This window comes from Natrix helvetica (assembly GCF_964273705.1).
Source record: "Natrix helvetica genome assembly, chromosome: 3".
Classification (NCBI taxonomy): domain Eukaryota; kingdom Metazoa; phylum Chordata; class Lepidosauria; order Squamata; family Natricidae; genus Natrix; species Natrix helvetica.
In genome coordinates this window covers 64,152,614-64,166,435 of record NC_138549.1, presented here as the reverse complement: position 1 = coordinate 64,166,435, position 13,822 = coordinate 64,152,614, and the positions used below count along the sequence as shown (strand labels likewise).

Sequence of the window (13,822 nt, the reverse complement as noted above, 5' to 3'; positions counted from 1 at the left end):
ATTGTGGTCGTAAGTCAAGGACTACTGTACTGTTTATTTGTTTTTTAATTTAATAAATAAGGGTAGAAAGCTGAAAATTAAAACAAAGTATTCAGAGTTTTTTGCATGGTAGTTTTTGCATGAGGACAGCTCTCTGTGAGGATTGAGTCCTTGCTGTAGCATGCCTATAACCAGGCAATTCCATTCCGAGTTATAGGTGGTGTTCATCTTAATGACTGCTACTCTATACAAAAACCAAGCAAGCTACAGCCACCTGCATATAGAAAACTAGTAAGTATTTGGTTGCCCAATACTTGTGGCATGAGAGATTTTATGAGAAAGTATTTAAAATGCTGGTGGTTTTACTGGAAGATTGGAGAAGAGGAAGTGGATAGTAGTCTACAACTCCTTTACTTAGATGCATGGTATATATAGAAGTTTATGTTCTTATACCATGGTTAAGTATATTAAAAAGAAATTAAGCATTTATTTTAGTCTCTAAAGAGTTATTCTTAGGTTTATATTTTTTTTTGGGGGGGGGGGAGACACTGGTGTAGAATAGGATCTTTCTAATTGTCAAACCAAAACTCTTGCAAAACAGATTCTCCTTAGCTTTAAAATTATAGAAACCTGATATAAACAAATATTATTTAACCCTGATGGTCTCATGCTTGGCAGAAATAGGTGCCAAGTTTAAAGTAAGATAGGCTTGTCCTTGGCAAACATCAGTGAGATGAGACCAACAAAAACAGATGTTAGTAACGATGATTCAGAGCCTACAGTATATAATTAGTGAGAAATCTACATGGATGGCTTTTGATGCAGATCTAATTGGGAGGTCTTTAGCTGTGAACAAGTTCACCCTTCATTGGTGGTGAACTCTTTGGATTTTCCTGAATGTCATAAGATACATAGCTCTTTTTTATTTTCTCTGATTTTTCTTGAAGTCTTGAATGTTTTTTGATTGCTTCATCTTATGTCATTATGTTGATTCTTTATACTGCCCTAGAATAAAGCCTAAAGCATTAATGGGGATAACATTATTGCTTCCGAATCCAGAAAAACCTGTGACCTGACACACAGGGCTGAGACAAAGCAATATAGCATTTAAGCACATATGTTCCCATTTGTAACCTGACATAACATAGACAGACCACTGGAAATAATGAGGCCTAATTCTCTAGAAATAAAACAAAAACAAAATTCAGCTTCTTAAATTTTTAACTGGTATGTGAAAGATTAAAAATGAAACATATAAAGTGTAAAGTATGTGGTCTACTACTGACCTAAAATTAGGGCACAAAGGAAGTGTTTATACTAAGGGAAGAGTTACTGAGGGAAAACTATAGGAATGGCGGAGCCTAAACTCCCTCATATCCTCTGGGAATGAAATTGCTCCTCTATTTTGCAGAAGAATATATTTTCTATTGTATTCTATTATGTTCTACTCCATTCCATTCTGTTCCCTTCTGTTGCACTCCAGCCCATCCCACCCCGCCCTATCCCATCCCACCCCACCCTATGATTCTATGTCATTTTGAAGCAGAATCAACTGGCATCAGCTGGCAGGTGTGGAATGTTTGAAACAGCCATTTTTGTGAAAGAAAAGAAGGAAACAGACACCTTCACAAGAGGTTCTCCAATCACCATAGAGACTGGACATGTTTTCTCATCTTGGTGGGATGCATAGGCATCTGATGCCCACTGATCCACATAATCTTTTGGGGTGAAGAGACCACAATCCACAATGCTGTTCCTTTCCTCAAAAGGTTCACAAATGCCATCACCTTCATGGACATAGCAAAGACTTGGTTCACCTGCAATAGTCAAAAGTATGCTAGGATGATTAATCTCAAATTTTATATCTATCATTTAGGTATAATCTTCCTCCCTCTCCTCATGCCTGAAAGGTACAGTAATTTTCAAAAGATCACTGTTAACAGATGAAGGATTCCAAATTCCATAAATATTGAACCAGGAAAATTTGGGCCACATCCTTTTAAATGTCAATTATTAACATTGTTCTGATTTTGTTTTTTTCCAAAATGGAAATAAATTTAAGGAAAGCCATACAGGTAGTCCTTGACTTACAACAGTTCATTTAGTGACTTTTCAAAGTTACAACAGCACTGAAAAATGTGACTTGTGACTGTTTTTCAAAGTTACGACCTTTGCAGCATCCCATGATCATATGATCAAAATTTGGATGCTTGGGAACTGGTTCATATTTATTACTGTTGTGTCCCAAGGTTACATGATCACTTTTTAAGACCTTCTGACAAGCAAAGTCAATTGAAAACCAGATTCACTTAACAACCGGGTTACTAACTTATCAATTGCAATGATTCACTTAACAACTATGGCAAAAAAGATAATAAAATGGGGCAAAACTCCCTTAACAAATGTCTCACTTAACAACAGAAATGTTGGGCTCAATTGTGGTTGTAAGTCAAGGACTACTGTATTCTAATGGGGAGGACAAATCTGCTGCCTTCCATAGAAATCTGCATTCTTAGACTAGGCTTTTTAAAATGTATTTAAAATGTACTCTTTATGCATGATCTTATTTTTTTCCATTTTGAGGCAGAATGTGATGTACTAAATGTGCAGCAAATATCTTCTAGTATCATAAGAAATACCCACAGCAAATTGTAGAGAGGCAGACTTTTGTATAAAGAGAAGGGGAGGAGCTGGGAGCACACCTGTCATGGGCTGAGGCCCTCACTGCTCTTTTCATTAAAAAGGGAATGGCTCATTTCTAAGAAAGCTCATAAAAAAATCTTCCAATGTCACATTGCCTTCAATGAATGACTAGCAATTAAGACTGGCTCCACAAATTCCAAGGTAAATCACCGAGCCACGTTGCCTTTTCACTGGGCTAAAAGCAATGGGAAATTAAGATTCAACCTGTAGTAAAAATGGCAAAATATCTAGGAACTTATTTTATTCTCTTCTACTCTGTTCTGTCCTTTCCCATGCCATCATCCCATCCATCCCCCTCCCATCATGTTCAGTTCCTTCCAATTACATCCCACTAAGTAAGCTAATCTTCCTACCACTGTTGTACTTGCACAATTATGAAAATTGGGTTTTTCTAATGGGCAAACATTCTTTGTGTAGACCACATGACCTTTTGACTGTTTTGTCATAGTTATAGCAATCTGGATGCCATAATGGAGGGATGTAAAAAAAACCAAGATAGGCAACTTCAAGTCAGGATCATTGATATGAAATTGAAATTCAGAGTTAAATTTCTGAACTCTGCCAAATCTCAGCTACAAGATCCAAAAATGTGTATGTAACTAAGACAAGGCTACAGAAGAATTATAATGAAACCAATAGCAGTGGGCTAACATTTCTAGACTCACCAATACAGTGGTATCCTCTTTCTTTTTTACAGTTTCTAGAGCAACCATCCCCATCTAATAGGTTTCCATCGTCGCATTCCTCTACAAGACTCCTAGGAAAATAATATTAGCATTCTTAACATTTATACAATACTGAGAACATTTGGAACTCAAGTGAATTATCTTTTTTACCTCCTTACCACAGCTTCTCCGGGGAAGGACATAGCTGGATGAACTACAGTATAAACTCCCATTCTTGAAAATCAATTTTATTCTTACTTCCACAGAGTGGTAGAGCTAATATGGAACTATCCTGCTTTTTGTTGCAAACTTGAAGAAATAATTCTTCTTTGATAAAAACAAATGGCTGAGCTAGCATTTTGTTGTGAGTCCCACTGAAACCAAGAAGATAAACTGGCATTCCAATATATATTCAGGCAGGCATTTAAAGATCCATCTAATTTAGACCAGAAATTATTTAAACAAGAATATTCTAAGGGTTCTTCCATGGGCACTGTGGGGAGGACTGGGAGTATGCATGGAAAACAAATAGTCCAAGTTATGGTACTTAGCAGTCATCTTAAAAAATTGGAACGTACCTGCTTACTTGTCCATCCCCACAGTAGGAAGAGCCATGGATGTGGAAGAGAGGTGGGGAGGCTTCACTTATAGCAGCGCCTGCTATAGCCTGTACTTGGTACTGGTATCGTTGGCCTATTGTGACTTCCCTGGGGAAGTAAGTAAGCAGAATTATACTTTATGACAGAAGCAAGCCATAGAGGACATCTCAACACTACACAGAAATACATATTAGGAAAAAGCAGTTATGGTCCATAGACTCAAAGTACCCCACTTCCTCAAGTGACATATTTCCACATTCCAAGGACGCCTCATGTATCTATAAAATCCATCAGCCAGAAAACCTGTGGCTACTCATAATGGAACTTTTCATGCAAGTAACACAGAGGAACTTAATAAATTGGTGTTTAAATTTTATGTTTCTGCAATATTCCAAGAAGAAAATAGTTTACCGGTTTCATATTTTAGAAGATATATGTTTTCCTGGAAAAGTCTTACAGAATTTCTAGTCAGGGAGACAGACCATGGCTTGTTCCCTGCTGAAAAAGGGGAGAAGACTTGGCTTATACAATGTGAGCCAGGAATTCCTGTAACAAAGTACCCTATCCAAGTTAAAGATCCAATATATGCTGCTTTCTGTGCCAAACTAAACAACTCCAGTGTAAGTAATTACAGTTTGTTACAAGTCCTAGTTGCATCCCAGTCTGGCTAAAAGGAATCTTTCAATTTGAACAATTGAAAGTCCCTTCAAATCCTAACATTAACCTAGAATGTTTAGATGAAAACTTGCCTTTAGGGCCATTCCACTATCAGTCCTTCAAATTGGGAATCAAACCTTGCTAACTAGGATGCCATCTTAGACATTAAATGATGAAAGATTCCATATGTGCAATAAAACCCTTCCAGCCACATTGCTTTGCAAATTCATATCTTCATCCAGGAAAGTATATCTTTCGCAGTATGAAAAAAGTCTTCGTTGAAGCAGTCTGAATACTTCTAATTGAATTTGTTAAGTTTTGTTCTATTTTTTGCCTTTACAGATACCTCTTGGCCACTGTCTTGTCCTGGCATATAAACACATGCTGTTTCTAGATAGCACATCAGGAAAACCAACCAGAGTTTACAGAAATTTATGAAGAATATGTGATTCTTCATAAAATCCAACTTGTGCTGCTTAGGCTTTCAAAGGGGCTTCTTAATCCAAAAGATTAGCAACTGCAGTGAATATCATAGGTAACTGTTTGTTAACGATCAGAGAATAATGTCTATCATATCAAGTAATAATGAACAAGTGAAAAACCTGCTGACATAACTTACAATAGATGTAATACTTTATAAAACACAATAGAAAACACTGCTGGGATTTCATATGATACTTTAAAATATTCCACTGAAACCATTACAGATCCCAGTACCCAGGCAAGATTAATTGTTTTCTGGTTTGAACAAGAAATAATTAAAGGGAAAGCTATTGCTTTGGAATTTATCTCTGGCAAGGAACAAACTCTCTTCAATTTGCAATGGCAATTTCCAGAGAGATATGCTGCTGTGTCAGGTGGAGGGAGCTTTCTGTAAATTAACCAATGATCCTTATGGAGCGTAAGTCAGCAAATAATGTGATATGGAACTAATCATACAATACATAACAAAATTCAACATTCTGTTGGATTTAAGTAATAAAAAATTATGTGAGAAAGTATATGTGCACATTTCATGAGGTTCTTATTCAAAGGTATACGTTCATGGGAAACTGTTATTAAAGTATAATTCTTTCACTCATTATTTCCTTTTTGTTGCCTTTTACCATGTGTGAAAACCAGTGCATAATACTACTGAATGCTTTCAAGGACTTAATAATTTCTTCTTTTACATGTATAAAAAGAAGAGCTGCAGGAGGAGGTGCCAACGTCGCGACGATACGGATGTGCGATCTTGATGCTCAGAGACGGCAGCCGATATGTTTGCCGCTGGGTGGTCCAATCAGACCTAAACCGTCCCGCAGAGATGGTGAACTGGAAGAATACGTCTTGCTGATCTCAGGGACATTGCAAAGAGAGCCTGTGGCTTAGTGGCTAAGACTCCTGCCTAATATGTAATACAGCCCAGGTTCGAATCCCAGTAAGGGTATGGCTAGCTGATGAGAGCTAAATAGCTTGAAATGGATCTATACTAGTCTCCCTTTATTTATTTATCAGCACAAATACAACACAAATATAAAAAGGCAACATTAAAAATAAAAATATGGTTTTCTGCCTGGATGGTTTTCTGTGATGAGCCGAAGGAAAGAAAGAGGGAGTAGTGAGCTCCCTCCCATATTTGGGCATACCAGGGGTTGTAACACAAATACATACCTATTTCCCTGGCTCAGCTGATAAAGGAGGAGAGCCTTTGGCTTAGTGGCTAAGACTCCTGCCTAATATATATGAGCTGCAGCCTTCCATTCGTTGGTGGGAACATGGCAACAGGCAGAGACCAATTTCTCCAGGAAAAAAGACTTTATTGCAGCATTACATGTTCATTTACATTCAATAAATTTTATCCATTTCAGTTTGATAAATTGATTCTAGAAAGTCTGGATTGTAAAGAGAAAGCTTTTAGGGACAATATCTTTGTCCTTCTTAAGAGACAAAAAACTTGATGAACTGAATAAAGTTTAAACTGGATTTAGTCAAAAGGATAAGGTATGAACTGTTTCCTGGTATCAGAGATCATGAATTCCCCTCATCTCAATCTTTAAAAAGAATAATTCCAGAAGCCATGTTAGCCACAGGAATATGTAGGTCACAAATTTGGTTTTGCTGGCTCTTTTCTAAGGGAGGCACCTTTCAGATTACTTGAATTTGATCTGTTCTCTGACCTGGTAATCAGAATCATTTTCAGGTTTTTAAAAAAATCATTCATACAGGAGGATGTCTGAATAATTTTATTTTAATTTTAATTTTAACATAAACTAACTTGATCCATACCTTTAAAATAAATAAACAATTGAAACAATTATTTTTGCACTTTCAAAATTTTCTGACTCAGTTTTGAGATTAAAGAAAACCCATGTCACATTTATTTTAATAAGTATTTTAATGCAGGTTTTTTGTTCACATTATCAATGCTGCAATAGCAAGAGATTTGATCATGGTAGTAAAGAAGCAGATTGCTGTCTCTTGTCCTACCATTATTTCTATCCTATGTCAATCTACCAACTTATCTGCTGCTGTTTATATGCATCCCAGTTCTCGTTATCTTCGCTCCAGTGGCAGAGCAACAAGGACAACTCGCCACAGTCAATTCCCCATGGGACAATTCAAGAGAGGGACAACTTGAATTGCAGGGCCTTGTCTTGCTTTAGGTTTGTACCTTCTCAAGTTAGAAGTCCTAGCCCCTCTCTTGAATGATCCCCACATTGAATGGTCCTCCAGTGAGTTGTCCCATGGCAACCCATAAATCTAAACTGGTGCCATTGCTGCTTTATTAGAAGCACTGATAACGTGTGTTCCAAAAGTTATTTACCAGGTCTTGTTTGTACAAGGGAATGCCGTGCAAGAGCAGCTGGGAATTGTAAGTCCCCCATAGAGTTTGAAACGTTACTGGCAAATGCGCAAGCTAACTATTGCTCTGCACGCATTCTCAATGGATGACAAGCAGTCAGTAGTTAAGAAAATAATGGAAATATACAGATTAACAGAGTTGGAAGGGACCTTGTAGGTCATCTAGTCCAACCCCCACCCAAGCAGATCCTACGCCATTTCTGACAAATGGCAGTCTAGTCTCTTCTTGAAAGCCTCCAGGGATGAAGCTCCACAACCTCTGAAGGCAAGTTGTTCCATTGATTGATTGCTCTCACTATCAGAAACTTTCTCCTTATTTTCAGGTTGAATCTCTCCTTGTTCAGTTTCCATCCATTATTCCTTGTTTGGCCTTCAGGTGCTTTGGAAAATAGCTTGACCCACTCCTCTCTGTGGCAGCCCCTCAATATGAAACTCAACCTTGTTTTCTGGGATAACTGCAGCCAACCAGCCAAATGTAGAATTGAATAAAAATACAGCTATTAGACAGCTGGAGACAGACTACGTTTGTGCCATTATTAAAAAAGAATATACTCATATTGTTGCTATTTTTAAATTTCTACAATCTTTTTCCAATAGCTCAAAGTGATTCAGAAACATAATGAGGGATTATTTAAACTTAATTTATTTAAGACATTGATATAGAGTACTTCATCCAATAAATTCCAGAATGGCTATCAGCAGTAACCAATAATGTGTAAAAAAAACATTAATATTCATTGGCAATATGCTGGCCAAACCTACCACACAAACCAAAACAAATGGTGTATTCCATGAATCCTTGCAAAAAAAAAATATAAGGAATTCATGTCAGAGAAGCCACATCCAGAAATGACCTGGGCTTTGTCTATTAAGCTGTCAAAACCAGGCATGGCCTGGTCTGTCCAGTATATCCAGCTTGTCCGCTAATATATAAGTGGTACCTTAGAAATGCCACCCCAACAATTGAGGCAGAAAATTCTTACATGAGATCTAGAATCATAGAGGCAACCAAATCAATTAACATAACATCAGTAAAGTGTGGCCACTTAAAATCTGCAGTAATTGTGTTTCCATAGAAATCTTCCAAAGTACATATTTATTTTTCTTACATTAATTGTTGTTGCTGCCTTTTTGATTCCAAGTGATAGGATATTTTTTTCCCAGTGGGAAATTCCTGCAAGCCTTGCCTCCAAGTATCTAAAGGAAATCACTATGCTGAACAACATTCTTCCTTTGCAATAGTTCATAATCATCCAGTCAAAATGTAAAACTTAAGAAATGTAAAGATAACAGCTTTTATATCATTTCTGCTAACAATGAAAGACTGAAGAAATTGGAGACAGGAGCTGCCAACTCAACAGTGCTAAAAGCAGGCTAATGATAGGGGGTGAATAACAAAGAAGAGGGGGGTCAACCTATTCTCCAAAGCACCTGAAGGCATGGCAATATGGAAACAAATGTATGAAACAGATTGAAACTAATCAAGGAGAGAGGCAACCTAGAAATAAGGAGAAATTTCTTGAAGTGAGGACAAGTAATCAGTGGAATGGCTTGCCTTCAGAAGTCCATCACTGCAAGTTTTAAGATGAGACTTGATAGCCATTTGTCTCCCGATTGAGCATAGAATTAGAAGACCACCAAGGTCCCTTCCAACTCAGTTATTCTGTTCTGTTATCAAACAGGGTGGCACAACGTCTCCAGCTCAAACCCTTACATGCAAATATTTGTAACACCCTGACATTAATTTAAATGCATCTTAAAGTTCAAATGTTCAAGTATGAATCAATCATCTCATTGACTCACCTGCTTTCATTGAACAGAACACAGGAATTATGATCAATTTTCTACATAATACAATCTGACCTTTTTTTCTGAAGGGGAAAGAGTTGGTGTCTTATTTTTAAAAAATGAAAAGAAAGAAAGAAAATGGAATACAAAGGAGAGAGAGCCAGAATGCTTTTGCAGAAGCCTTTAGATTCCTGAACACCAATCTTTTCACTCACTTGTCAATAAACGTTCTTCCTGGCTGCATCACCATTGCTGGGGATCCATCTTGGAATGCGGGGTCCCGCAGAATTCTGTACTTCACAGGTTTGCAGTTAGAACAAAGGCGACTGTGTGGTGTGGAGATCAACTGTGCTGCATCTATCTCCATCTTCTCATCAAAGGTATAAATCTTTATGCCAGACACCTTCTTGGTAAGGTTCAGTTTCACCGTGAGGGGAATGTCGCAGAATGTATCCATTGGTCCAAGGTGTACAGAATCCCCCTGCTCTGTCAGGATCTCAATGTCTGACAGCGCTTTGGAGTTGATGGAGAAATTTGTGGTCCATATCAGTAAAGAGTCAGAATACACGGGATATAGAAAGTAGAGCTCCAAAATGCAACCAAGAGGCTTAAGGCAAGGAGTGTTCATGCTCACATTAAACAGATTAAATTCAGGGCTCCAGGCCTGCAAACTGGTTTCACAGGGTTGAGTCACATCTGGAGGACCTAGAAAGACAAAAAGAATGGAAGAGCTTTCTGGATATGCAAAGTGAAGTGGAATAGTCTCTTAATGAGCCATTTTTTAAATCCACTTCCAATTTTATTTCTGATATCAACATATAAATACATTTGTCTGGAGAATGGCATTCTAATTTCTCATATAATAAATCTTTAAAAACTAGCACTACTGAAAAAAAAGGTAGAACAGAAACCCGAATAATAGCAATAGCACTTAGACTTACTGTATTTTTCAGAGTGTAAGATGGACCTATTTTCTTCAAAAAAGAGGCTGAAAATCTGGGTGCGTCTTATATATCAAATACAGCAATTTTTTTGCCTCCCAAAGCCCCGCCCCCTTCACCAAAATATCCGTGCATACCCTTATGGAGGCTTTCAGAGAGCTCCTGGGGGCTGGGGAGGGCAGAAATGAACAAAAATGGGCCATTTTTGCCCCCCCCAGCCCCCATCAGCACTCTATAAGCCTCCATAAGGATATGCATGCATTTTGTTTGACACAAAACGGGTCGTTTTCATGAAAAACGGGCCGTTTTGTGCTCATTTTTGCCCCCGCCCCAGGAGCACTCTGCAAGCCGTCACAAGGCTATTCATGCCTTTGGGGGGGGGGGAACGGGGCTGTTTTCATAAAAAACGGGTCATTTTGGGGAAGTTTGCAGAGTGTAAAAACCTTTTTTTCCCCTTTTGGAAAGCTCTTTAACTGATTGATGAGAATTACACTGAACAAGTGCTGTGCCAGCAGAAACAAAGTCTTAGGTGCTGCAGATTGTCAGCAATTTCGTTCCCCAGCACATGGATAAATACATCTGGAAACATCTACCTACCTACTCTCTCTCTCTCTCCCTCTTCCTACCTACTGTATTTCTCTCTGTGTGTGTCTGTCTGTATCTCTCTATCTACCTACCGACCTACTCTCTCTCTCTCTCCCTACCTATCTACTGTATTTCTCTCTGTGTGTATCCCTCTATCTACCTACCTACCTACTCTCTCTCCCTACCTATCTACTGTATTTCTCTCTCTCTCTCTCTCTTTCTATTTCTCTCTCTCTATCGCTCTACCTACCTACCTACACCCTCTCTCCCTCTTCCTACCTACCTACTGCATCTATCTATCTTTATTTCTCTTTCTCTCTATTCCTTTATGTATCTATCTACCTAACTACTCCTTCTCCTTACCTACCTACTGCATTTCTCTCTCTTTCTCTCCCTCTTTATCCCTCTATCTACCTACCTACTTTTTTCTAAATTTTGCCTCTTGAAAACCTTGGTGCATCTTATATTACGGTGCGTCTTCTACTCCAAAAAATACGGTATATACTGCTTCATAGTCTGCTTTACAGTCCTCTAAGTGGTTTACAGAGACAGCATATTGTCTCAAACAATCTGGGTCCTTATTTTACTAATCTCAGAAGGATGGAAGGTTGAGTCAACCTTGAGCCAGTCAGAATCAAACTCCTTGCAGTTGGCAGAATTAGCCTGCAATACTGCATTGTGCCATCAAGGCTCTAATTGCTAACAGCCCCCAGGGGAAAAAAAGAAAAAAAAATTTCTGGAGAGGTATTCAGATATAACAAATATCTCTGTTTAGTTTGTAAAAATTCTTCCCCATGTGAAAGGACATGAATCTTTCAGACTTTAGACTTAGATTTAGTCTAAGACAAATGATGCATTTTAGAAATGAATTTTCAGGTTTCTGGAAGTCACACTCAACAACAACAAAATAATAACTAATTTTATATAACTTTTTCCCTTTTGCAAAATTTCAACTTACATACTAAATAGATAAACTAAGCTTGTGGAAGCTTCATATGCTTATTTAGAGTTTGCTTTTTGCATTGCTAACAGCTCATATTTTGCTGCTCAGTTTCATGGGCACAATGTAGGGGGGTCACCTAGCACCCCTGAACTTAGGACAAACAAGATGCCTCCTATATATAATTGTAATTGTCTCCTATATACAGTGTCAAAGAATGCCTGATGCAGAAAGGAAAAAAATACATAATCAGGAATGTTGCACAACATCACTTTCCTAGTGGACTATAACTTTTCAGATAACTGACAAAAATAGCAAACACTGAATTACAATCAGTATCTGGGTGTGATGACTCACAGGATGTGTGTGTGTGTGTGTGTGTGTGTGTGTGTGTGTACGCCCGCGCGCATTACTTGCTGTTGTAATCTTCCCAGTTGACTTTCAACAAGCAAAGTCAATGGGGGAAGCCAGATTCACTTAGAGAGGGCATGCTTCACTTAACAACTGCAGTTATTTGCTGAACAACTTTGGCAAAAAAGAGGTTGTAAAATGAGGTGCAATTCAGTTAACAATTACCTCACTTAGCAATGGAAATTTTGGGCTCAATTGTGGTAATAAGTCAAGGACTGCCTGTACAGTCAATATAGTAGCATAAATAACTTTGCTATATTTGCTATTATCCTGGAAAGGTGGTATGGGATTCCCTTCTTTTTTATTTATTTTTATAATCTTACCTTTTCTCTCTATCTTTAGGCTCCTGAAGTAACTATATCAGGGGTGTCCAAACTTGGGAACTTTAAGACTTGTGGACTTCAACTCCCAGAATTCCCCAGCCAGCCAGGGGAATTCTGGGAGTTGAAGTCCACAAGTCTTAAAGTTCCCAAGTTTGGACACCCCTGAACTATATATTCACATGTGATGGGTGTACTCTCAAAAATTTCCAAATATTTTTTCTCTTCCCCCTTTTCTCAACGCATACATATCAACTCACCTTTATAACAGTTTAAACAATCTATAGACTAGGTCCAGAAAGAGAAATTTGACTCAGAATGTTAAGTCAGTTGAAAGCTTGCACTGTTCCTTTTAAAGCTATACAGCAGCATATTTAATGTACATGATATTATACTGATTCGCATTTGTTATTTTATTTTGTTTTTGAAGAGAAAGAGAAAAAGAGAACTTCCACCAAATTCACTTCTCAAACAGCTGGAGACACTCAAAAGACACTGCACAGCTGCACTGAAGCTCTTCCCATTTATTTATTGGCGTGAATAGAATTTTCAGGCAGAATACACAGCAACAGCTGCTGGGTTACCCAGTCATATCTGATAATCCCTTTGTCATAGAAAAAAAAAGATCCGAGACCTTTACCTACTGCCTCCTTTGGAGTCCAATAGCCAGAAGAGTCACAGATTAGAGGAGAAGAGGCTTCATGTGCATACTGGCTGAAAGTTCCATCTTCATCACAATTTCCACAGAGGTTCCCTGACTCTCTAAAAACAGAAAAAGAAATGGAGAGAAGGAAGAGAAATGAATGTGTTCATTCCCTTTTCATTCAAACATTTTTTTCAGAATTCTACCTAACTTCCTTTAAATAATTAAGTTCCATGCCACCATCTTAATGTATAACTTTCTACTTATATTTTCATGATTTCCCTAATACAAGATATAGACAAAGCATGAGCATCCTACGTATGTGCCAATATTGTGTCTTATTTCTTAGTTGGTGGGATGCAAGCAACTTTAATATAGTCTTAGATCAGAAACTTTAATTTTAATAAATTAGTATGGGATACAACTGGCTTTGGTGGCACGTCTGTCATATTGAGCCAATATATCAAACTGCTTTATTCACCATTCACAGGGAATACTGAATGTGGCACCACATGACTAAGACTGGCAAGGTAATCTGCTCCTTCTATCTCTTAAGAAAAGTATTATTTGAAAGATTCAACTGACAAAAGCTATAATTAATTGCAGAGATAAACATGAATTGGCCATCTGGTGTTGACTAGGGTATCTTGAAGATTGCATCTTAACGTAGAAGAGGAATAAGTGCCAAAGAGCATGAACCATGTCCAGGGTGTCAATCTTATACATTACCGAGAATTATTTGTGTGA

At 37.9% G+C, this 13,822-nt stretch overlaps 1 protein-coding gene across 1 annotated transcript in view; it reads right to left on the bottom strand.

The window, feature by feature from the left end:
- The window catches only part of PAPPA2 (pappalysin 2), a gene marked incomplete at its 5' end in the record, with an annotated part of 152,127 nt that overhangs the window by 70,341 nt on the left and 67,964 nt on the right, over positions 1–13,822 (bottom strand). Inside the window, 5 exons of the mRNA XM_081948792.1 lie at positions 1,603–1,796; positions 3,348–3,439; positions 3,926–4,054; positions 9,451–9,940; positions 13,073–13,194. Of these exons, the coding sequence (XP_081804918.1) occupies positions 1,603–1,796; positions 3,348–3,439; positions 3,926–4,054; positions 9,451–9,940; positions 13,073–13,194 (1,027 nt within the window). The remainder of the gene's footprint in view (positions 1–1,602; positions 1,797–3,347; positions 3,440–3,925; positions 4,055–9,450; positions 9,941–13,072; positions 13,195–13,822) is intronic.